We start from the raw sequence: 26,323 nt of genomic DNA, 5'->3' as shown, positions 1-26,323 counted from the left end.
CACACTTACTTGACTTCAATCAGCATGTAAGTGATGCAGAGAGCCAGCGCTCCAGCAAGGTCAATCAAAACAAAGGGGTTCATCCGGGGAAGGAAGACGCTGCTGAGTCCAGGAATAATCCCACACAGGCTGTAAGAGACAGGACAAAAGCATTCATGACAAGAGTGCATGTAACACTGGTCAAAGCACTGCAAAAGGCAACTTAGGTGTTTTTTTTAAAAAAGCAAAGAAGTCTCAGGAACAAAACTGTGTCACTGAAAAGATTTCTTTTGAATCATAAAAAGAATCATTAAAAAGCCAAGCAAGTAAAAGAATGTGGCATGGGCACTTCATGCAGTAGTGGCAGCAGTAAGTCTAAGTCCTCACGAGGGATGCGTTTCATGTTAATTATTTTTAAATGATGTATATCATAAACTCCATCGTGTCTTACCTTCGACTAAGATCTGCAACATGCTCTTGAAGCCAGCTCGTACTAGCAGCTTTAAGGAGAAAATATCCATCTATTATTCTTCTAATAAGCCATTACTAGAACCACTTGAGTTCTTTACTTTCAACATAAGTCTTATCCATGTGACTTGGTAAATGTAATTTTCCATATGTAATTTAATTCAAGGTTAGTCCTGCTTATTTTTATATTCTTTTACAGCTTGAGCTAATAAGATTTTGTTTTGGAATTCTCTGCAAAGACTTGAGAATCTTGGCGCTAGCTCTCCCTTCTAGTCTGAACATAACCTCTCATTAATTCACAAGTTAGTGAAACAAAGAAAAGACTTTTTCTGAGAGTAATTCATTTTCTTTAATTAATATTAAATGAAAAACATACCTTCAGAGACATAAGCAAATGGTTTATTCCGAATAGAAAGCATCGTGAACAGGTTGAAAGAAAGAGCCACGAAAGTACCAACTAATAATCTTCCCCTACAAAGAACAAAACATTCATCTTTACTTCTTGGTAATCGATCAACATGTCATTTCAGTGTGCACAGAGACTACAGACAGGAAGGCAACAGTGATTGCTTTCACAGGCTTGAAGGCCAGAATGGGAACTTGGTTTCTAGGCACATACTTGGTCTTGTCTGCTCTTGCTGTGTCTAACATGGGATGACAAAGGCTCTTACCACTAACAGTGTGTTCTTACAGAGAAGCACTACTTTAGATTTGTATAAATGTTAATGGAAATTATTTATAATACACTATACAAGTGAAACTTTGCTGAATTAATAGGTAACTAAATGGGTGATAAATATAATTTACCTTTTCTTTTCTTATCTTTCTTCCCCCCCCCCCTTTTATTTCTCAAGATATGGTCTCACCTCAGCTCAGGCCAGCCTGAAATTCATTATATAGTCTCAGGGTGGTCTCGAACTCACAGCAATCCTCCTATGTCTGCCTCCCGAGTGCTGGGATTAAAGGTGTGTGTCACCATGCCTGGCCAATTTACTTTTTCTAACAGTAGAAAAAAAAATGTGGGGAGTCAAATTTGAAATTACAGAAGACTAAATAAGGGGAGTTGGGTTACTGTACTGACCTGGGTCCATTAATTAGTGAAGGAAATGAAGCCAAAATAGAAAAGGCCTTTCAGCCGGGTGTGGTGGCGCACGTCTTTAACCCCAGCACTCAGGAGGCAAAGGTAGGAGGATCACCATGAGTTCAAGTCCCCCTGAGAATACTGAGTGATTTTCAGGTCAGCCTGGGGTAGAACTAGGCCCTACCTCCAAAAACAAAAACAGCCTGGTGTAGTGGCACATGCTTTTAATCCCAGCACTGGGGAGGCAGAGGTAGGAAGACTGCCATGAATTCAAGGCCACCCTGAGACTACATAGTGAATTCTAGGTCACCCTGGGCTAGAGTGAGACCCTACCTTGAAAAGCCAATAGCCAAAAAAGTAAAAGGCCTCCCAGTACATTTTTAAAATATTGACGAATAATGGGGAAACAGCAATGTGGCCAGATCATTTGCAATCCAAGCGTGAGGATCTGAACGCATATCCCTAGCACCCACATACATGCCAGTGAGCACCCCTGGGGCAAGCTGTCTAGCCAGACTAGCTGAACTGGCAAGGTCTGGTTCAAACGGGAGACCCAACTCAAGAAGATACCTGATGTCAACTTCTGGCCCCTACACACATATGAACACATGTGCACCCCCCACGTGAACATGCATACCTATTTACACCAAACACAAGCAAAAAAAGAAAAGATTAAAAAAAAATAAAGCAATTAATCTTTAAAAAAATGCAGCTAGGCATGGTGATGCTCATCTTTAATCCCAGTACTTGAGAGGCAGAGGCAGGAGGATCACTGTAAGTTTGAGAACAGCCTGGGCTAGGACAAGATTGTACCTTGAAAAGAACAACAACAAAAAAAGAAAGAATGGGCCATGCGTAGTGATGCACACCTTTAATCCCAGTACTCGGGAGGCAGAGGTAGGAGAAGGCCACCCTGACACTACGCAGTTAATTGCAGGTCACTTGGGAAAGAGGTCAGCCTGGGCTAGAATGAGACCCTATCTCAAAAAAAAGAAAGAAGGAAAGGGTCTAGAGAGATGGCTTAGTGGTTAAGGTTCCTGCCTCCAAAGCCTAAGGATCCATGTTCTACTCTCCAGATCATAAGCCAGATGCACACAGTGATGCAAAGTTGTACATATGCACAAGATGGTACAGGTACATGAAGTTTGATTGCAGTGGCTGTAGGCCCTGGTGTACCCATTGTCTTTATCATTAAAAAAAAAAAAAAAAAAAAAAAAGAGCTGGGCATGGTAGCATATGCCTTAATCCCAGCACTTGGGAGACAGAGGTAGGAAGATCGCCGTGAGTTTGAGGCCACCCTGAGATTACATAGTAAATTCCAGATCAGCCTGAGCTAGAGTGAGACCCTACCTTGAAAAAAAAACAAAAAGAAAAGAAAAGAAAGCTGGGCGTGATGGTGCACGTCTTTAATCCCAGCAGTCGGGAGGCAGAGGTAGGAGCACTGCTATGAGTTCAAGGCCACCCTGAGACTACATAGTGAATTCTAGGTCAGCCTATATAGTGAGACCCTACTCTAAAAAGAACAAAAAATACAAAATAAAATTAAAAACGACAAATTTTTAAAAAGTCTAGGGTTTGGGCATTGTGAATTTTTGTTTTCTGAGGTAGAATCACACTCTAGGTCAGGCTGACCTGGAATTCACTGTGTAGTCTCAGGTTGGACTTGAAGTCACAGCGATCCTCATAACTCTGCCTCCCGAGTGTTGGGATTAAAAGCGTGCGCCACCATGCCTGGTGAAATTTGGAGGTTTTATTTTTAAAATGCTAGTGAAAATATACACTGTCACACTCTGAACTGTGATATTGGGCAAGTGTTTTTTAGCAATGTATGAATTAATATTTGGAGTCAAAAATAATAGCAAGTTATATCAAAAATAAAACCATGGGCTGGAGGGGCTGGAGAGATGGCTTAGCAGTTAAGCGCTTGCCTGTGAAGCCTAAGGACCCCGGTTTGAGGCTCAATGCCCCAGGACCACGCTAGCCAGATGCATAAGGGGCACACACGTCTGGAGTTCGTTTGCAGAGGCTGGAGGCCCTGGCGCGCCCATTCTCTCTCTCTCTCTCTCTCTCTTTCTCTCTCTCTGTCGCTCTCAAATAAATAAATAAAAATAAACACACACACACACACACACACACACACACACACACACAAACTATGGGCTGGAGTCTGGGGAGATGGCACAGTGGAGAAAGTGCTTGTTACTCAGGCCTGACCCACAGAACTGGAGGCTACAGAACTAGTATTTCTGCTCCTATGGCATTCTCAGCAAGAAAGGAGACAGACACAGGAGAATCTGCAGCCTGGTAAGTTAGCAGTGAACAACAAGAGGACAGACACTCGACGCTGTGCTCTGACCTCCTCACTCAAACACATTAACACACACTCTCAAAAAACCTGGGGTTAATTCTGCATGCAGTTCAATGGGAGAAGGAGAAATCACCAGTGAAGATACTCAACAGTGGACACTGCAAGCCTTATAATTGGGCAGCCAGGCCAAATGAGCCAATGGGTGCAATAGTAGCACGTCTGTCATGGTGGAAACCAGCTGTCCTGTAACTGGACTGGAGGCCTGCTCCATGGGAGGGAATATACCCCTGATACTGAAAACTTAAAACAGGGGTAGTCATGAGCCCTAGGTAGTCATGAGTCTGCTGCTGTCTGGATAAATGAATATACTATGCTTATCAAACTGCTCAGTAAGCACTTCTGTTAACGTTCAAACCCTTATATTAATGCTATTCTCACTTTTGGTAGAGAATCTTCTCTTTTCATATGGCAGTGACCCATGGATGACTCAGAAGGTATCATAGTGATGGCAAGAAATAACTACAGTGCTCAGTACTGCAATATCTGCACCAGATCTTCCAAGGCTCAGGGTCTAATGCGGAAGAGGTGGCAGAAAGAATGTAAGAACCAAAGGAAGGGCAGGACTCCATACAACATGCCCCTCCAGACATAAAATGGCCTGGATAGCCATGGACTCACAGTGCCTGACATTACCTGCATACGACCATCATAAGAGGAGGAAAAGATCATGACATCAAAAGTAAAAGAGACTGACTGAGATGGGGAGGGGGTATGATGGAGAATGGAATTTCAAAGGGGAAAGTGGGGGAAAGGAGGGTATTACCATGGGGTGTTCTTCATAATCATGGAAGTTGTTAATAAAAAATAAGAACTTCTGGCGTTAGCCGGGTGTGGTGGTGCAGGCTTTAACCCCAGCACTGGGCAGAGTAGATAAGGATGAGTGAGTGACAGGAGCGCCAGGCTGGCCTGGGGCTTCATAATGAATTGGGTTGGCCTTGGTGAGTGTGAGGCCCCACCCCCAACAAACAATCAAACAAGCTGAAACCACACCAAAACAAACAACAATAAAAACAAAATCTTGGGCTGGAGAGATGGCTTAGAGGTTAAGCGCTTGCCTGTGAAGCCTAAGGACCCCGGTTCGAGGCTCGGTTCCCCAGGTCCCACGTTAGCCAGATGCACAAGGGGGCACACGCGTCTGGAGTTTGTTTGCAGTGGCTGGAAGCCCTGGCGCACCCATCTTCTCTCTCTCCCTCTATCTGTATTTCTCCCTGTGCCTGTCACTCTCAAATAAATAAATAAAAAATGAACAAAAAAATATTTAAAAAAACAAAAAACAAAATCTTGAGTTGGGAATGAATTCCAGGTTAGCCTGAGCTAGAATGAGACCCTACCTCGAAAAACCAAAATAAAAATAAATAAATAAAAAGTAAATGAAGGTAAATGGTAGTGGAAATGTACTTCCTTGGTGTACTTAAGGCCCTGGATTCAACCCCCAGCACTACAAAATCAGTCAATCAATAATTTTAAATCTTACGTGTGTATCTCAGGCTGCTCCACAAAGCGTTCTGCACTAAAAGAAAGAAAAACACAGTAAATAAGACTTATAAATCAGATAAGCTGGAAGTAGTGACACACACCTTTATCCCAGCATTCATGAGATTAAGGTAGGATTGAGGTCAGTTTGAGACCAGCATGGGTTACAGAGTAAGGTCCAGGTCATTTTGGACTTGAGGGGGACCCTGACTCAAAACAAAACAAAAAATTATGTAACTGAAAACTTGTACTAAAGATAAAATTAATCTCTAGAATTCATAGAATCTTTAGCATTTATAGCAGTGATGGGGCCAGAAGACACTCAAGCTATCCTCAATAATGTAATGTCAATCTTTTTCTACTAATTCTGTCTTAGTGGGTTTGTAATGCATTCGGACATATGTGGCTGGTTCTCTCCATCAGATATACCTATGGCTGAATTTGGTAACATCAAAGAAACAGAAGTGAAATGGAAGGTGGGGAAGGTCTGAAACAAGAAGAAACTGTACTCTGAACTCCCAAGCCTGGCAAGGCCACATGCTGTAACCCCAGCACTTGGAAGCGGAAGAGGAAGGATCAAGATTTCAAGGTCCTCCCCAGCTACACAGCAAGTATGAGACCCAAGTGATGATATCTTGCCATAAGACAACAACAAAAAAACACCAAAACAGGGGGCTGGAGAGATGGCTTAGTGGTTAAAGAGTTTGCCAACAAAGCCAAAGGATCTCAGTTCGACTCTCTAGGACCAACTTTAAGCCAGATACACAAGAGGGTCATACATCTGAAGCTCGTCTGTAGTGGCTGGAAGCCCTGGCATGCCCATATTCATATTCTCTCTCTCAAATAAACAAATAAAATATTAAAAAAAATACCAAAGCAAATTAAAAAAAGGAGAAGAGAAGCACTGGAGAGATGACCCAGTGGTTAAGGTGCTTGCCTGTAAAGCCTAATGACCTGGGTTCAATTCCCCAGTACCCATGTAAGTCAGATGCACAAAGTGGCACATGCACCTGGAGTTCCTTTCCAGTGGCTAGAGGCCCTGGTGTGCCCATTCTCTCTCTCTCTGCTCTTCTTCAAAACAGATATGCCTCCTGACCTTGGAATGACTCACAAGGCATCATGGTGCTGGGAAGAAGTGACAGGAGTGCTTAGCACTGCAATATCTCTATCACACCTTCCAAGGCTCAGGGTCTATTGCGGAAGAGGTGGTGGAAAGAATGTAAGAGCCAAAGGAAGGGTTGAACTCCTTACAACATGCTTCCCCCAGATACAAAATGGCCTGGATATCTGTGACCTCACAGTGCCTGGTACTACCTACACAAGACCGTCATAATAGGAGGGAAAGATCATGACATCAAAATAAAAGAAGACTGATTGAGAGGGGGTTTGGGACATGATGGAGAATGGAGTTTCAAAGGGGAAAGTAGGGGGAGGGAGGGCATTACCATGGGATATTGTTTACAATCATGGAAGTTGTCAATTAAAAAAATTGAAGAAAAAAAAACCAGATATGACTCATGGGATACTTTCCTATTTCCAAATGTCATAGGTGAGAATTAGAAGAACATGGACAAACATACCTTTCTTTTAATATAAAGAGGGCTCCCAACTGTGCCAAGACAGTGGAAGCAAATACAGCCAGGACTTCTAATCTTTCAAATCTGAAATCAGAAATTAGGACATCATAATTCTTTCCACATACAAACCAGTCGCTCTAGAACATACTTGTTTAACACAGAAACTATTAGACTGCAGAGCTTCGAGAAGGAAAATAATACAGTAGATATGAGGGAAGCTGGCTGTGACGCTTGTCACCCCAATGACTACCAGGACTGACAGGGTTGGTCCAGTTGGCCAGCTGAATGTCCCCATTTCCTCCCTAAGCTGCACTTAGAGAAAAAGCCTTCTCTAAGGACTCACTGTCAGTGAAGGACATAGGACTAAATGCCTCTCCTGCCAGAACCTCCAAACAAATGAACACTGAAAACTCAAGAATACTATCTATTTTATTTATTTTAAATTATTTTTATCTTTATTTATCAGAGGGAAGAGGGGAGAGAGAGGGAAGGAGAGGGAGAATAGGCATGCCAGGGCCTCTAGTCACTTCAAATGAACTCCAGATGCATGAACCATCATGTGCATCTGGCTTATGTGGGACCTGGAGAATCGAACCTGGGTCCTTAAGCTTCGAAGGCATCTCTAAGGCACCACTAAGCCATCTCTCCAGCCCAAAAATAGTATCTATTTTATACAGTAGTCTTACCACCTACCTATAGCTCTTATGTTTTTATTTTTTTGATTTTTCAAGGTAGGGTATCATTCTAGCCCAGGCTGACCTAGAAGTCACTATGTAGTCTCAGGCTGGCTTCAAATTCACAGTGACCATCCTATCTCTGCTACCCAAGTGCTGGGATTAAAGGAAGGCTCCAGCATTCCCAGTTCCAGCTCTTACTTTTGTAGAAATGTAGAAATAGCCATTATTATATAAAAATACCTCACAATCTCACTAGATACTGGTCAGTGTTTAATAAACATCATCTCAATTATTTTTGGTCTTTCGAGGTAGGGACTCGCTTTAGACCAGGCAAATTTGGAATTCACTATGTAGTCTCAGACTGGCCTGGAACTCACAGCAATCCTCCTACCTTAGCCTCTTGAGTGCCAGGAATAAAGGCCACCATGCCTGACAATGATGGTTCATTTTGATTGTTAACGTGAAAGGATTAAAGAACTACTTTGGGAATTACCATGGGATATATTTTATAATCATGGAAAATGTTAATAAAAATTTTTAATTAAAAAAAAAAAGAATTACTTAGGGTCTGGGGAGATGAGATAGTTCAGTGGTTAAAGGCACATATGTACAAGCAAGCAAGCAAATAAATAAATAAAATAATTCAGGGCCTGAGAATAAAAAGACAATAACACTTAGTGGCCTAGTACTTATTTGTTACTGTTCTCACATACATCGATTAAAATCCCCATTTTCTTCCCAAACAAATTTAAGTTTTATATTTCTGTCACTTGAAAACAGAAGATTTGACTCAAAATAACAAGATTTGATTATGTAAATATCTATACCTTGTAATTCATTGTCATTGGGCCAAAAAGGCAAGAAGCCATCCATCTCCTGTCCTCCCCACTAAAAATGTTACAGCCCAGGCTGGGCAGAACTATGAATTCTTCTGCCTCAGCTTCCTGATTGTAGGCATACACACCAGGCCTCTCCTCTCTTCTCTCCCTCTTCCCCCTTCCCTTCTCTCCTCTCCTCCTCTTCCCCTATCCCTCTCTCTTCCCTTCTCTTTTCTCTTTCCATTACTTATTTGTAAATAGAGAAAGAGAAAGAGACAGAATGGGCATGCCAAGGCCTCTTGCCACTGCAAACCAACTCCAGACAATGCATGTGGCACTTTGTATATGTGTTTTACATGGGTATTGGGAAATTGAACCTTGGCTGTCAGGCTTTGCAAGCAAGTGCTTTTGACTGCTGAGCCATCTCTCCAGCCCTCCCCTCCCCTTTCTTCCCCACTCTCCTCCTCTCCCTCCCTCCCTCCTTTCCTTATTTGCTTCCCTCTTTAGCCAGGTTCAGCGGCACATGTCTATAATCATAGCATTAAAGAGGTTGAAGCAGAAGGATTACGAATTGAAACCAAAGATGTGCATGGTAGCACACACCTTTAATCCCAGCACATGGGAGGCAAAAGAGGACTGACATGAGTTCAAGGCCACCCTGAGACTATATAGTGAATTCCAGGTCAGCCTGGGCTACAAGTGATACCCTACATCGAAAACAACAACAACAACAAACAAATTAATTAAAGTCCAACTTGGGCTATTAGTGACTACCCTAAAACCTCCAAAGAGCCAGGTGTGGTGGCACACACCTGTAATCCCAGCGCTTGGGAGGCAGAGGTAGGAGGATCACCGTGAGTTTGAGGCCACCCTGAAACTAAAGTGAATTCCAGGTCAGCCTGGGCTAGAGTGAGACCCTACCTTGAACCCCCCCCCAAAAAAAAAAGTATTTTTCAGCTCTTAGTAGTTTCTAAAATAATAGGAGCAGGATTTTCAGATTCTTTATTAGTCACACATTACTAAACCCAAAGTCTTAAAGACAAAAATCTATTTCCATTCACACCTAAAGTTGAAATATACCATATTTACTATAATACCTACAAAATATTTTCATTAAATATTTCCTACTTTAAGTATAAAATTCTCAAAATATCAAAGAACTTACTGATCACTTTAGGTTTTTTTTTTTTTTTTTTTTTTTTTTTTTGTTTTTGTTTCATAAAATATAGAATTGAATGTGGGGTAGATAGCTCAGCAAAGTTAGTTGCTTACAAAGCCTACCTACCTGGATTTAATTCCCTAGCACCCACATAAAGCCAGAAGCACAAAATGATGCAAGCATGTGGTGTTTGTTTGCAGTGGCAAGAAGCCCTGGTGTGTCCACAAGCATACATGCATGAATGTGCATGCACACACATGCAAATATATAAATAAATATATAAATACATATATAAATAAATATTGAAGTAACTAAAAAAAAAAACTGGCCCGAGCATGTTCGTGTGGCTGGCACTCTCACTGTGCAGGCATTCTCCAGAGCGCTCTGAGGAAGCACTGTCTGTGCTCTCCGCCATCCCATCACTACCACTCAGCGGCCACACGCACTTCCCGGACTATTGCTGCCAGTGCTTACTGCACTGTTATTTTAACAGTAATAACAGCAAAAAATACTACAATTTTAACTTACCCAAATGAATAGACAGGGCTAGGTTTCTTCATCATTACCCAGTAGCTTATTAAACATGTTATTAAACTAAGTAAAAAGAAAATAAACTTTGTGTTAAAAAGCAGAGCTAGATGTCAGCATGAGAGACAAGCTAAGTTTTCAAAATTCCTAAGTTGCTGAACGTTATAGCATCTGTACACAGTCAGTAAATAATACATTACTATAATAATTATAACTACCCCAGCAATCACCCTAGCTCATGGCATACCGGGACGATGAGAATTCTAAGTATGAACCCTCAAGTGGAGATAGGAAAGGCCCATTTGTCTCCACACCTCCTACTTCCTCACCTCTCAGTTACCATCCCTTTTTCTCAGACCATATGCTTCCCATGTGAACTCATGGGTTCTTATGCCACAATCAACTCCTTCATGGATAGGCACTTGAGTACTATACCTAAGCTGTGCCAAAAATCTCTGGAAAAATTTTAAATTGAAACCAAGGTGTTACAGTCTTGTTTGAGCTGCTTTAAAAAAAATTACTTATTTTTGGGCTGGAGGAATGGCTTAGCAGTTAAGGCATTTGCCAGAAAAGCCAAAGGACTCAGGTTTGATTCCCCAGGACCCATGTTAGCCAGATACACAAGGGGGCGCACAAGTCTGGAGTTCATCTGCAGTGGCTGGAGGCCCTGGCATAACCATTCTCTCTCTCCCTCTTTCTCTGACAAATAGATAATATTTTTTTAATATAGAGAAAAATCTGTAAAAAATTTTACTTATTTTTGAGCAAACACGTAGACACATGTGCTCCCCGCCCACACACACACACAGATGTTGGTGTCTCCTGGAATGACTCCAAAGTCACCAAAAGGCTGGAAAGATGGCTTAGGGGTTAAGGCGCTTGCCTGTGAAGCCTAAGGACCCAAGTTTGATTCCCCAGTATCCATGTACAGTCAGATGCACAAAGTGGCACATGTTTCTGGAGTTCATTTGCAGTGGCTTAAAGGCCCTACTGTGCCCATTTTCATTCATTGTATCTGCCTCTTTCTCCTTTCTCAAAAAAAAAAAAAAAAAAAAAATCACCATAAAGAAGGGATAGTGGAGTGTTCAGCACTGAGACATCTCTATTACACCCTCCAAGGCTCAGGGTCCTGTGCAGAAGAGGTGGTGGAAAGAATGTAAGAGCCAAAGGAAGGGAGGGGTGCTTACAATGCAATCTTCCAGACAAAATGGCCTTGACATTCAAGACCTCACAGTGACTGACACTACCTACAATAGACCTTCATAGAACAGGCATGGTGGCACATGACTTTAATCCCAGCACTTGGGAGGCAGAGGTAGGTGGATCACTGTGAGTTGGAGGCCACCCTGAGACTACAGAGTGAATTCTAGGTCAGTCTGTGCTGGAGTGAGACCCTACCTCAAAACAAAATTGTCTAATCTTATGGAAGCTGTCTATATGAAGTTACCTTGTACATCTGGCTTTATATGGGTACTGGTGAATTGAATCTGGGTCCTTAGGCTTTGCAAGAAAGCACCTTTACCTGCTGTGCCGTCTCCACAGCCTATGTTCTTCTTTTCTTTCTTTCTTTTTTTTTTTTCAAGGTATGGTTTTGCTCTAGCTCAGGCTGACCTGGAAGTCACTATGTAATCTCAGGGTTTCTTCGAACTCATGGCAATCCCCCTACTTTTGCCTACCAAGAGCTGGGATTAAAGGCATGTGCCACCATGCATGGCTTATTTTTATTTTTTGAGACAGGGTCTCACTCTACTCCAGGCTGACCTGGAACTCACTTTGTAGTCCAAGCTGACCTCAAAATCATGGCTATCCTCCTACCTCAGCCTCCCTTTTTGAGTGCTGGGGTTATAGGTGTTAGCCACTACACTCAACTTTAATGATTTAACTATCAAAGTTTAATAACTTCAGAGTTTTGTACCATTTTTACTTATTTTAAAAAATATTTTAGGGCTGGAGAGATGGCTTAGCGGTTAAGCGCTTGCCTGTGAAGCCTAAGGACCGCAGTTCGAGGCTCGGTTCCCCAGGTCCCACGTTAGCCAGATGCACAAGGGGGCGCACGCATCTGGAGTTCGTTTGCAGAGGCTGGAGCCCTGGCGCGCCCTTTCTCTCTCTCTCCCTCTATCTGTCTTTCTCTCTGTCTGTCGCTCTCAAATAAATAAATAAAATTTAAAAAATATTTTATTTTTAGCCGGACATGGTGGCATACGCCTTTGATCCCAGCACTCGGGAGGCAGAGGTAGGAGGACTGCTGTGAGTTCAAAGCCACCCGGAGAATACAGAGTGAATTCCAGGTCAGCCTGGACTAGAGTGAGACCCTACCTCGAAAAACAAAAAAACAAACAAACAAACAAAAAAATTATTTATTTGAGAGAGACAGAAAGAAATAGGCAGGTAGAGAGAATGGGCACACCATGGCCTCCAGCCACTGCAAATGAACTCCAGATGCACGCACCCCCTTGTGTATCTGCCTTATGTGGGTCCTGGGGAGTAGAACCTGGGTCCTTTGGCTTTGCAGGCAAGCTTCTTAACCACTAAGTCATGTCTCCAGCCATAAGTGCAATAATGTACAAGGTGGTGTATGCATCTGGAGTTCGTTTGAAGCAGCTGGAAGCCCTGCAGTACCCATTCTCTCTCCAATTGCCTCTCTTAAATAAATGAAGAAAATAAAAAATAAAATAAAATAGGGCTGGAAAGATGGCTTAGTGGTTAAGGCACTTGCCTACCTACCTGCAAAACCAAAGGACTGGAGTTCAATTCCTCAGTACCCGTGTAATACAGATGCATATGTGCAATAAATTCTTATTGTTTCTAAAACATTAAAAACATCACTTACCTAAAAAGATCAAAAATGGTCAGGTAAGTATAAGCTGTTAGAGCTGAAAAATAATAGAAAAGACCCATCAGATGACTTAGTCCTTTCTTTCACTATTTATTTATATAAGAGGGGGAGAGAGAGAGGCAGATAGAGAGACAACGGGTGCAACAGGGGCTACAACCACTGCAAAAGAACCCCAGACACATGCGCCATCTCGTGCATCTGCCTTACATGGGGACTGGGATATTGAACCTGGGTCCTTACTTTTCGCAGGCAAGTGCCTTAACTGCTAAGCTGTCTCTACAGCCCATGTCTTAATTCATTCTTAAGGAAATACAGCAAAACAGCAAAATTGTACGTAATAGGGATTATCAATCATCATCAAAATAGTTTGGAGTAACTGACTTACCTCACAGGCAGGTTAATTATCTATTATGCTTGGTTAGCATTTAGCCAACATGGTTGATACTAATGTTTACTTTAGAACTTGACTTTTTTTGCATCAGGAAAAATGAAGCCAAAAATGCACATAAGCCCTACGACCACTTTCCTTCCTGATTTTGATCTCAGTGAGATTGCAGCCTGAGACTACACAGTGAACTCTAGGTCAAACTGCGCTAGGGTGAGACCCTGCCTTGAAAAGCCGAGCACAGGCTATGGTGGCGCTCCTATGCAACCCCCCCCCAGTCTAAAAGCAGGACAATTACAACTTCAAGGTCACCCTTGGCTACACTAGAGTTCACAGTCAGTCTAGGATGCCCTGTGTCGAAACGAACAAAAACTAAAACTAAATGTCCAAACAAATAACCAAACACTATAGTTTACAGGCTTTTTGTTTGTTTGTTTGGTTGGTTGGTTCTTGAGACAGGGTCTCTAGTCCAGGCTGACTAGAAACTCTTTGTAGGCCCAGGCTGGCTTTGAACTCGCAGGGATCTTCATACTCCAGCCTCCTGAGTGTTGGGAGTACAGGTGTATGCCACCACTCCTGTCTCAAATACATTCTTTTTTTTTAATTTTTAAAAATATTTTTATTTATTTGAGAGCGATAGAGAAAGAGGGAGGGGGGAGGGAGAGACAGAGAATGTGCACGCCAGGGCCTCCAGCCATTGAAATATATTCTTTTGACAAACAAGCAATAAAACAAAATAAGGGGGAAAATATAATCTTTTGTTTGAATCATTCAAATTTATGTAATTTTAGGTGAATAGGTCCTATATGAAGGAAAATACCTTCAAAAGCAGAAGCAGAATTTCAAAGGGGAAAGTGTCGGGGGGGGGGGAGGGAATTACCATGGGATATTTTTTTATAATCATGGGAAATGTTAATGAAAATTAAAAAAATAAGAAACAAAAGCAGAAGCAACTTCATGCAGACGGGCAGTGACGTACCTATGCTATTAGTGGAGCTGCACCACATCAGCAGGAAACCAGTGCAGACCAAGTTTACTGCGCCAAAGAGAAGGATCTTCCAGGACTGCGGAGGGAAAGCCACGGTTACTCTACAGCACTAGTGGGTCTCACTGGCGAGGGTGCTGTTAGTGTTCACTGATAGAAGAGCAAGCTGCCTTCCTCCCAAGACAGGTCACACTTCCTACATCCAGCAAAATCACCACCAACCAAGTTATTACTGTAACCTACAATATAAAAGAATGACTCTAGAAGGGACTTTTTGTTTTGTTTTTCACGGTACGGTCTCACTCTAGTACAGGCTGACCTGATATTCACTATGTAGTCACAGGCTGGCTTTGAACACAGTGATCCTCCCCTACCTCTGCCTCCCGAGAGCTGGGATTAAAGGTATCACCACACTTGGCAGAAGGGGCATTTTTTTAAAAAAGAAAATAGATTCTTTTTCAATACTTTTTAATATTTTACTTATTTATTGGCAAGGAGAGAGAGGAAAGGCACACCAGGGCTTCCAGCCACTGCAAAAGAACTCCAGATACATGTGCCACACTGTGCATCTGGCTTCATGTGGCACCAGGGAAGCGAACCTAGGTTGTTCAGTTCTGCAGGCAAGTGCCTTAACAAGTGACCCATCTCTCTAGTGTCTCTCTCTCTCTCTAATACACATACACACACACACACACACATATTTGGTTTTCGAGGTAGGGTCTCGCTCTAGCTCAGGCCGACCTGGAACCTGGCACTCACTATGTAGTTTCAGGGTGGCCTCGAACTCATGGCGATCCTCCTACCTCTGCCTCCCGAATGTTTGGGATTAAAGGTGTGTGCCACCACATCCAGCTCCCCTAAATATATTTTTTATTTTTGAGGTAGTATCTCACTCTAGTCCAGGCTGACCTGGAATTCACTATGTAGTCTCAGGGTGGCCTTGAATTCATGGCAATCCTCCTACCTCTCAATATATGTATATATTGTTTTTATTTATTTATTTGAGAGTGACAGAGAGGGAGGGAGAAGAGGCAGACTGATAGAGAATGGGCATACCAGGGCCTTCAGCCACTGCAAACAAACTTCAGACACATGTGCCACCTTGTGCATCTGGCTTACATGGGTCCTGGGGACTTGAGCTTGAACCGGGGTCCTTAGGCTTCAGAGGCAAGCACTTAACAGCTAAGCCATCTCTCCAGCCCCCTCAATATATTTTTATCTATTTATTTGTAAGCACAGAAAGAAAGGAGGGACAATGAAGGGGCATGTCTGGACCTCTTGTTGCTGCAAACTAACTCCACGCATGTGCCACTTTGCACATGACTTTACATTGGTACTGGGGGAATCAAACCTGGGCCAATGGAGGCTGGCAGGTTTTGCAAGCAAGCACCCTTAATAGCTGAACCATCTCCTCAGCCCCCAAAGAAAATAAATTTGAATACCTATTCCCAAACAATAGTTTGAAAATACCTTTCACTTTGTCTCTATAAATGTGTTTATAGAGGCTATGGGAACCCAAAGGGAAGCAACTGGCAAGTCTGTATGTAAGAGCCAAACGAGGCTCCTCGTACTCACCGGGAAGGTGACGTGCTTACGTGCTCATAAGCCCTTCCCTCACGGAAGTTACTAACAGATCTGGACTGCTCAATTTACTTGCTTTTCTGAATTCTAACTCAAAAACCGAACCTTTCCACCTTTCCTTGCCCCATTTTTAAATTTTTTGGGGGGGACAGGGTATGGTGGCACATGCCTCTATGAGAGAGAATTGATGTGCCAGGTCCTCAGCCATTGAAATCAAATTCCAGATGCTTGCACCATCTTGTTCACTTGTATCATCTTGTACATCTGGCTTATGTGTGATCTGGAGAGTGGAACACAAGCATACTAACTGCTAAGCTATTTCTCCAACCCTCCTTTCTCCATTTTTATCCTTTTTGGATACTGGTCCACAGCTTAAGCATACTTGCCTTAGCCCTCTGGTCCTCTGAGGGCCTCCCCTCACAGGGTTGCTTCACAGATCTACACTGTAAGCCTGCCGAATTTTTTTAGTTCTAACTTTTTTCTATCCCTTCTTTAGATACAGGCTAAAATTCTATGCATGTCTGCCCTGACCCTCTTGGGTTTTCTAGAGACTCCTTGTCGCTTCCCACCCCTCCCAAGCAGCTACCACCTGATCACTGCTGAACTCAAATGACTGTTCCTGTCATCCATCCCCTTCTCCCAGCAGCTTTGGAGATTTACAGCCTGCAGGGCCTGTGGTTTTCTCCTTCAGGAAAGACCCTTTGGGGACGGGCGTGGTGGCAGACGCCTTTAATCCCAGCACTTGGGAAGCAGAAGTAGGAGGATTGCCATGAGTTCGAGGCCACCCTGAGACTACATAGTGAATTCTAGGTCAGCCTAATCTAGTGTGAAACCCTACCTGAGAGAGAGACAGAGACAGACAGAGAGAGAGACGGACGGAGGGAGGGAGGGAAGGAGGGAGGAGGATCAGTTTAAGGGAGGAAGGGCTTGTTTCCGCTTACAGCTCAGGGTTGTAGTCTGTCATGATAGGAAAGGCAGGAAGGCAGGAGCTGGTCACATCCACTCCAAAGCAAGCACAGCGAGAAGTGCTTCTATACTCAACCAGTTCTCAATGGTTTTCCCCCCTTTAATTTTATTTGAGAAAGAAAGAGGCAGAGGGTGGGGGGAGGGAGAGAATGGGTGCACCAGGGCCTCCAGGCACTGCAACTGAACTCCAGACACATGTGCCACCTTGTGCATCTGGCTTACGTGGGTCCTGGGGAATCAAACCTCCAGTTCTGCAAGCAAACACCATCTCTCCAGCCCTAGCTCTCAACTTTTTACCCAGTCCAGGACCCCAGCATGTGTAATGGTGGCACCACAGTTGAGGTAGGTCATCCCATCTTAATTAATCTAATCAAAATAACCCTAACTGAATGCAGAGGCTAACCTAATCTACATACCCCCCCACTAGTGGTTCTATGTCCTGTCAAGTTCACAATATGAAACGTGAGAAGTCCAGCCCTTGTCCACGTGATACCCAGACATACATTTAAGCCATAACTTTTCAACATTTGTCCTCAAAGGTTTCATATAATGCAAAATACAGTCAGACTAACTTCAAATGTCTTTAATAGTTCCAACAGTGTTCAAGTCTACAGTCTCACCTGAGACTCAAGGCAAATGGCACAGCACATTTCCATTCTACGGGAGGAGCAAGGACTTACACATCAAGGCTGAACCAAGACAAGAGCCAAACCCCGCAGGGTAAACACCACATCCTGCAGCTGCCTATCCGGCAGCTGAGACTTGGGATGAAATCACGTAGGCTCCAAAGGCTCAGGCAGCTCCACACCTCCAGCTGGGTTCCCAGTAGCCTCTCTCATGGGCAGATCCACCTTTAATCTGCAGCTTTTCTTGGCAGATGTCCCAAGGTTCTTGCATCTCCAATGTCCTGGGGTCTCCAATGCAACTTACAATTCACCATCACGCACAGACAGGCTTGTGGTGGCCTCTGCGCAGAGCCAGGCCTCTGACCTCGCTGCACTCTGCAGCCATGGTACATATTCCATAACCTTTGATAACACTTATCTTTCATTCTTCTAGTACTAAGTACCACATGGCAATGACGCCAAGTTTTGCAATCAGATGGGAAAGCAGCCTGGCGCTCACGGAACAAAGCTTTAGCAACCTCTGCGTGTTGACCTGGGCACAGATCTTCCTCAGGCCTTACCCGCTCTTCCTATCATGAGCCTTCAGTGGGGTGGGTCTTGATCTCAAGGCATCTTTCCTATAGTGTCAATGTAGAGTACCAGGTTTTCCTTTAATGGTGGTGATTTCTTTAACAATAGTAGCCAACATGGCTGCAGCCTTTTTTTGCTTGTTTTTGTTTTTTGAGGTAGGGTCTCACTCTAGCCCAGGCTGACCTGGAATTCACTATGGTGTCTCAGGGTGGCCTCGAACTCACAGCAATCCTCCTACCTCTGCCTCCCGAGTGCTGGGATTAAAGGTGTGTGCCACCACACCCAGCTCTTTTTGTTTGTTTTTGATTTTTTGAAGGTAAGGTCTCACTCTAGCCCAGACTGGCCTTGAACTCACAGCTATCCTCCTACCTTTGCCTCCTGAGTGCTGGGATTAAAAATGTGTGCCACCATGTCCGGTTAACCCATTACTCCCCCTCCCCCCCCAGGTAGGGTCTTACTCTAGCCCAGGCTGACCTGGAATTCACTAGGTAGTCTCAGGGTGGCCTCGAACTCACAGAAATCCTCCTACCTCTGTCTCACAAGTGCTGGGATTATTTTATTTACCTGAGAGAAAGCAAGAGGAGGGGAAGGGAGGAGAGAATGGGTACATTAGGGCCTCTAGCCACTGCAATGAACTCCAGACGCATACACCACCTTGTACATCTGGCTTTATGTGGATACAGGGGGAATCAAACCAGCCTGAGACTAGTGAATTCCAGGTCAGCCTGCATTAGAGAGCCTACCAAGAAAAAAAAAAAGTGACTATAATGATACATGTGAGAACTACCGGTGGTGTTCAAAGTGGAAGGTGTTATAAGAGTTAGATTCTGTCAGGTGCCACCCTTTAATCCCAGATCTCAGGAGGTTGAGTTGGGAGGCCAACCTGAGACTACACAGTGAGCTGGGATTAAAGGAATGTGCCACCACACCTGGCTAATAAAATTAAAGCATTTTAAAAATGCTTATACAACAATGAAAAAAGATGGCTCAATAGAAAGAATTTCCATTTGCCTTAACGATTATTTTTATTTCAGTGTTACAATGTTGCTTCGCAATAAATAAAAATAAGATGAAGGCAGAACTTACCCGCCGGTCAGCTGCCACAAGTCTAAATTCCTGTAATAACTTTCCAAGAAAGGATCTCTGTGGTTTTCGAAAGAGATGAATTGTCCCCTTTTAAAATGAATATAAATAAACAAAAACAAGTACACATCAGTACATAGTATTTAATACTCCTCATCGTTCCTGTGAGCTGATACAGTACTAAAAACTCACATTTATTGAGTGTTCAATATATGTCAAGTATTTTTTTTTCCCCAAGGTAGGGTCTAACTATAGCTCAGGCTGACCTGGACTTCACTATATAGTCTCAGGGTGGCCTCGAACTCACGGTGATCCTACCTCTGCTTCCTGAGTGCTGGGGTTAAAGGTGGGTGCCATCACACCTGGCACTTATTCTAGATATTTTACATACATTTACTGATTTAATACTCAAGTATTAAGATAGAAATAACTTTTTTTTTTTTTTGAGCTAGGGTCTCACTCTGGCCCAGGCTGACCTGGAATTCACTATGTAGTCTCAAGGTGGACTCAAACACATGGCAATCCTACCTCTGCGCCACCACTCCCAGCTAGAAATAACTTTTATTATTATTATTCAAAGTCAGAAAGCTAGTAGACAGCTAAGCAGAAATTCAAATCAGTTCTAAATTGCACTCATCACTGCTAAACAGATAAGCCAAGAAAATACATTTCCCCCATCAAAACAAACAAATGCACATTCTGGCAACTATTACAACAAAGCCTTTTAGGTTCTCTTTTAGGCATTCAGCCCAAACCTCTGACATCCTAGCTCCATGGCCTCTGCTAGGACACAGGACAGGGCAGCCACAGAAAGGGCCTACCAAGAGGGTTCCCAGTAAAATAGGAGACCAAATGGCAAGTAACATGGATTTGCAACCAAGTTTAGAAAGCCACATGGGGAATCTTAGAAAATGAGAATTCAAACACATGAGAAATTATTTTACTTTATCTATTTAAGGGGGGATAAAGAGACAGATGGATAGAGGGAGAACCGGCAGGCCAAGGCATTTAGCTGCAACACCATCTTGTACATCTGGCTTACGCGGGTACTGAGGAGTTGAACATAGGTCCTTTGACTTCACAGGCAAGTGCCTTAACCACTAAGACATCTCTCCAGCCCAAGAAATTAATTTATGATAAAGACAGCATCCAACAACAGTGAAAGAAAATATGAGCTACTCCGTGACATTCTGATAAAGGTTGTACTGCATCCTTACTATACTCTATATTCTAAATTACTTTAAACAACTAAAATATAAAGCTGGGCCAGACATGGTGGTGCACACCTTTAATCCCAGCACTCAGGAGGCAGAGGTAGGAGGATCGCCACGAGTTCAAGGCCACCCTGAGACTACACAGTGAATTCCAGGTCAGCCTGGGCTAGAATGAGACCCTACCTCGAATCCCTCACCTAAAAAAATATAATGTATTTAAAGAACTATACTTGAAACAGAAATGAAGGTATAATTTTTTAAATGCTTCCTGTTCATTTTTATTTATTTATTTGAGAGCGATAGAGAAAGAGAGAGAAAGAGACAAGAGAGAGAACACGGGCGTGCTAGGGCCTCCAGCCACCGCAAATGAACTCCAGACGAGTGCGCCCTTGTGCATCTGGCTAACGTGGGTCCTGGAGAATCGAGCCTCGAACTGGGGTCCTTAAGCTTCACAGGCAAGCGCTTAACCGCTAAGCCATCTCTCCAGCCCCAGGTATAGTTTTTAAACTTGGAGTAGGAATGATGTGCAGATAATAAAAACCTAGAGCAGGAAAGATGGCTCAGTGGTTAAAGGAGCTTTCTTGCAAAGCTCGATGGCCTGGGATAAACTTCCCAGCACCCATATAAAGCCAAATGCACAAAGTCGCACATGTATTGAGAATTCTTTTGCAGTGGCCAGAGTCCCTCATGCACCTACACTCACTTTGTGTGTGTCTCTGTGTCTCAAATAAGCAAAAAGGTTTTTTTGTTTGCTTTTTGTTTTGGTTGGGTTTTTCAATGTGGGGTCTCACCCCAGCGCAGGCGAACCTGGAATTTACCATGTAGCCTCAGGGTGGCCTCGAACTCATGGCCATCTTCTTAACTCGACCTACCGAGTGCTGGGATGAAAGGTGCGCGCCACCATGTTCGGCACAAAACTATTATTTTTTATTTTTAAAATGTGCGCTTCCCACCCAAGCACGGTGGCCAGAGCGGACCTGGGTGCGCCCAGTTCCAGTCCCCAGCACCCGCGTAGGAGCTGGGCGTAGCTGCACACCTCCGTAATCCCCGGCTGCGGGGAGCAGAGTGCGAGACTCCGGGAAGCACGGCGTGCGCTGAGGAGAGACACCCCGGGTGGCCCACGGAGGGGCGCCGCTTCTGCACACGCACGTGCATGCCCACACTCGTGCATGCCCACACTCGTGCATGCCCACGGGGCAGAGGAGGGGCGCGCCCTGCCCGGGGGCCGCGGGGCCGCCGCGCACTCGTGGCCCCGCTCGTGCGCGGCGCGGTCCCGGACGCGGGCAGAGCCTTTATCGTGACATGCACCACATCCGGGCGCCAGACGCGCGACCCGTGGCGGGACGCGGACCTCGGGCAGCCAAGGAACCCGAGTAGGAACCGAAAGGGAGCCGAGCTCGGGGAGGGGAGCCGTGCGCGCGGGCGGGCGGGCGGGCGGCAGCCGCTTCTCCGCGGAGCCCGACGGACCGCAGCTCCGACGACCCTCTCCGTGCGCTGCCGAGGCCTCCCCGCTAGGCGGGGCCGCACGGCCAGGAACCGGCAGCCCCCGAGCTCCGAAGCCCTCACGCCCCGGGGCCAACTCACCATGATAAGGAGCCGCTCAGCTCCCGCCGGAAGACGCTCTGAGGGCGCGTTCTCCGGGCCGGAAGGGGCGGGGCCTCGCGGGCGGATTGGCTGCGAAGACGGCGGGGGCGGAAGTGCGTCGCGGTGTGGTCCCGCCCCCTTCCCGGCGGCCCTCGCGCGGCGCAGTGGCCAGCCCAGGGCCCAGGGCACGGTCGGCTTCCGGCGGGTCGGTTGGCCAGGAATCGCTGGGGAGAAGGTGGGCTCGGTCCCTGGGCGCAGAAACAGTCCCCCGCTCTGGCCGCCTTAGCAGAAGGCTGAGAGATAGGGGAACACCCCACAAAAACAGCTCCTTAGGAGGCGTGGCTCTGGGCTAGGAGGGTTTCCACCAACCCAGAGTACACCCTTTCCTGGCCATACTATGGGAAGGAGTGTGTCCAGCAAATCCGACAAACAGGAGCCTATTTCCGTGGCATGTTCCCATTTGAAACATTTAAAAAGGAGGGATGGCTCAGCGGTTAAGGCGTCTTCCTGCAAAGCCAAAGGACCTAGGTTCGATTCCCCAGGACCCAGGTAGCCAGACGGAAAGGTGGCGCATGTCTCTGGAGTTTGTTTCCAGTGGCTGGAAGCCTTTGTCTGTCAAATAAAAATAAATAAAGTCGGGCGTGGTGGCGCACGCCTTTAATCCCAGCACTCAGGAGGCAGAGGTAGGAGGATTGCTGAGTTCGAGGCCACCGATATAAGTGAATTCCAATTTTATTTTTTGGTTTTTCGAGGTAGGGTCTTAATCTAGTCCAGGCTGACCTGGAATTTACTCTGTATTTTCAGGGTGGCCTCGAACTCACGGCGACTTTCCTACCTCTGCCTCCCTACTGTTGGGATTAAAGGCGTGCGCAACCACACCCAACTTTTTTTAAAGATCTATTTTTATTTATTTATTAAAGAGATAATAGGCGCGCCAGGGCCTCTAGCCACTGCACACTAACTCTGGCTTACCTGGGACCTGGAATATCAAACCTGGGTCCTTAAGTTTCACAGGCATGTGCCTTAACTGCTAAACCATCTCTCCAGCTCCTAAATAAATAAATTTCTTTTTTTTTAATATTTTATTTTATTTATTTTTCTGTTTACTTATTTATTTGAGAGTGACAGACACAGAGAGAAAGACAGAGGGAGAGAGAGAATGGGTGCGCCAGGGCTTCCAGCCTCTGCAAACGAACTCCAGACGCGTGCGCCCCCTTGTGCATCTGGCTAACGTGGGACCTGGGGAACCGAGCCTCGAACCGGGGTCCTTAGGCTTCACAGGCAAGCGCTTAACCGCTAAGCCATCTCTCCAGCCCAAATAAATAAATTTCTTAAAGGAGAGTTGAAACCTTGGCCCAGCGGCATCACAAGTTGGCCAACAGAGAAGTGAGCATAGGGAGGCCTGCACCTTTGTATGCCCTGGTGAGGGAACAGTTGAACGGGAAGAACCTGGGATGAAGTACACACTAAAAATTTTTTAAAGGGAATAATTTATAGAAAACAGACAGGAGATAGGTCCAGTGAAACAATGCAAGCAAATAAGTTGAAGACAAATTGTTGAAAATGTACTTGGAAGTCTCGAGAGGTCAAAAAGATATTGAAAGATTCCTAGTGAATCATCAAAACTTGCCAAGAAAGCAGGGTGTGGGGGTGCATGCCTTTATAATCCCTGCACTCGGGAGGCAGATCGCTGTGAGTTTGAGGCCACCCTGAGACTACATACTGAATTCCAGGTTAGCCTGGGCTAGAGCAAGACCGCCCAAAAAAGAATGAAAAAAACCTTGCCAAGGGAAGAAGAGGAATGCTTTGCAATACTGTCATCCTGACAGAAAATGGTCCTAGCATTCATGACCTCACAGTGGCTGACATCTACATAAGACCGGCACAATAGGGGGAAAATGATGACATCAAAATAGAAGAGCTGGGCTAGAGAGATGGGTTAGCCGTTATTAAACCAAAGAACCCAGGTTTGATTCCCCAGGACCCACATAAAGCCAGATGCACAAGGTGGCACATGTGTCTTCATGTATGTTTATCTGCAGCAGCTTGAAGCCCTGGAGCACCCGTTCTCTCTCTCATGTAAACAAATTTTTAAAAATAGGAGAGCTGGTCTGGAGAGATGGCTCAGCAGTTAAGGCACTTGTCTGTGAAACCTAAGGACCGACGTTTGACTCTCCAGTTCCCACATTAGCCAGATGCACAAATGTGCACAGGTTGCACATGCCCACTAGGTGGCGCAAGCCTCTGGCGTTCAATTGCAGTGGCTGAGGGCCTGATGCACCAATTCTCTGTAATAAAATAATAAAGGAGGTTAGTAGGAAAGGGATTCAGTGGAGAGGACGTGGGGGATGGACAGGGAAGGTGGTGAAGATTGTGATCATGGTGTATTGCCTCTAGGTATGGAGGTTGTCAAAAAGTTTTTTAAGGGGGGGGTGCTGAGGAAATGACTGTAAGGAAAATGAGAAAGAAAAGCACAAGAAAAACACCAGTCTTGATCTCAGAGCTGTTTATTGAAGCCCAGTAACTAGCTGCAGACTTCCCGAGGGATGGAGGCTGAAGCCATGAACTAGGCTTTTTAGTTCAGGTTTATGGGGAGGACCTTAAGGAAAACAGGCCCAGTTGCAGATCTAAGGGAAGTTGAGAAGGAACTGTAGCTATTTGTGGCCTGTTTTTGTTTGTAAGAAAGAGTTTATTTTTGAGGGGAAGCCCATCATGGTGAAAAAAACATGGCAGGAACTGGAGACTTGCGCACATTGTCTCAGCAGCAGGGAGGAAGTACAGCAGGGAGGAAGTACAGTGTAGATTCTGTCTTCTGGAGAATTCTGTATTTCCACTCTCCCTCTATTGTTTTCCCTTTCAATTGAATAAGGTAGGGCCTCTCACAAATCAGCCCACTGTGACAATTTGGCTCTTATCCAACCAGTTGCTGCTGGGGAGCCCATCGCTGTGACTGGTCCTCATGCAGACAATGCAAGCACTTTACCTGCTGAGCCATCTTCCCAGCCCTGTTGTTTACAGTCTGCCTATGTAGTCCAAGCTGGGCTGGAACATACTATGACCTTGTACTCTTACTAGCCTCTCAAGTGCTAGTTTGATAAGTTTGCTCTTACCATACTAGCGCCTGCTCAGTTCTTTGGACTTTGCTTTCTGCTGGGCTCCTCTGAATATTCCACAGCACAGATACAATCTTGGAACTTATCAAAGACGTGAAAGGAATCTAAGTCATTATGGGGATAACCTCTCTAAGGCCCGGTTTCCCTTGTCATTTCCAGGTGTACCAGAAGTCCAAAGTAACTCTTCAGTGGAACAAGACAGTCACATTCTTCTAAATTTCACTCTCAAATGAGCTGCACAAACTGGGTGGTGACACAGTTAAAGCTGGTTAATGTGGAAGTTTGTCTAATAGGAATGGGTGGTTTCTGGCTGGTTTTAGTTGCTCTCCAGAGTCTTATGTTTATTGTGTTCAGTTTACTGGCACAAGAGTTACAAAGTACTCATGATCAAATTATACCTCTGAAATACCGAAAAGACTTAAATTAAAAACTAAGGGCAAAAGAAAGTTTATGATTTATTTACAATCCATTAGGATAAAAACCCACATTATGCAGCTATACCCAGTTTATCTTTTCTGAAGTACAAAAGACCAAAACTGAGACAGCATTTAGAGGAAAACCCTTTGAATTTAGTCTTAAGAACAAACTGTAAACGGTTCATTTTACCAAAAGAATTATTTGTGTACAAAATATAAACAATTTTACACTATAAACAAAGAATGCTATTGCTATACATATTTAGATTAGAATTCTGTTTATTTTTCCTTCAATTATCCTGGAGCACAAAACATCTTGCAATTCAGAAAGCTACTAAGTCCAGTGGTCAGGCCATGTTAGAAACAGCTTTTACTTCTCACATGTCTGGGTCACGTTGACTTTTCCCTCTGCCTCCGTCTTGCAGTTTAGTTTAGCTTACCAAGCTCTGCCATGAACACATGACGAGCACACAAATGCTTAGTATTCAAGTATTACCTTTGAGGAAGTAACAGAACATACAGCTCAACACAAAATCCAGGTTAGACTCTAGGTTCAACACTTATTTAGAATTCTTCACCAGCCAAGCGTGATGGTGCACACCTTTAATCCCAGCACTCTGAGGCTGAGGTAGGAGGATCACGGTGAGTTTGAGGCCAGCCTGAGACTGCATAGTGAATTCCAAGCTATCCTAAACTAGAGCGAGACCCTACTTTGAAAAACAAAACACAAAAAAATTCTTACCAACTTTTGTCTGTAGTGAGAAAGACCAAACTGCCATAGTGCATTTCAGGACTGCCTGTGCTACAGCTACACTGACCCCGTCTCCAAAATGAAG

At 44.5% G+C, this 26,323-nt stretch overlaps 1 protein-coding gene across 3 annotated transcripts in view; it reads right to left on the bottom strand.

Annotated features, from left to right (window-relative positions):
• Slc30a6 (solute carrier family 30 member 6) overlaps window positions 1-22,017 on the bottom strand; it is a 30,777-nt gene extending 8,760 nt beyond the window's left edge. Inside the window, exons 1-10 of one of the 3 annotated variants that reach the window (XM_004667336.2) lie at window positions 21,959-22,017; window positions 19,164-19,250; window positions 14,329-14,413; window positions 12,959-13,001; window positions 10,129-10,194; window positions 6,950-7,030; window positions 5,371-5,406; window positions 824-918; window positions 431-479; window positions 10-129 (exon numbers count right to left, since the gene is read on the bottom strand). In XM_004667336.2, the coding sequence (XP_004667393.1) occupies window positions 10-129; window positions 431-479; window positions 824-918; window positions 5,371-5,406; window positions 6,950-7,030; window positions 10,129-10,194; window positions 12,959-13,001; window positions 14,329-14,413; window positions 19,164-19,250; window positions 21,959-21,961 (665 nt within the window). In that variant the 5' untranslated portion in view covers window positions 21,962-22,017. Of the gene's footprint in view, window positions 1-9; window positions 130-430; window positions 480-823; window positions 919-5,370; window positions 5,407-6,949; window positions 7,031-10,128; window positions 10,195-12,958; window positions 13,002-14,328; window positions 14,414-19,163; window positions 19,251-21,958 lie in introns of those variants that run through there. The other 2 variants (XM_045151163.1, XM_045151162.1) reach the window with 2 other exon arrangements.
• Between the last annotated feature and the right edge of the window lie 4,306 nt (window positions 22,018-26,323).

Source organism: Jaculus jaculus, chromosome 5 (assembly GCF_020740685.1).
Source record: "Jaculus jaculus isolate mJacJac1 chromosome 5, mJacJac1.mat.Y.cur, whole genome shotgun sequence".
Lineage (NCBI taxonomy): Eukaryota > Metazoa > Chordata > Mammalia > Rodentia > Dipodidae > Jaculus > Jaculus jaculus.
This window is presented reverse-complemented; position numbering and strand designations above follow the sequence as displayed.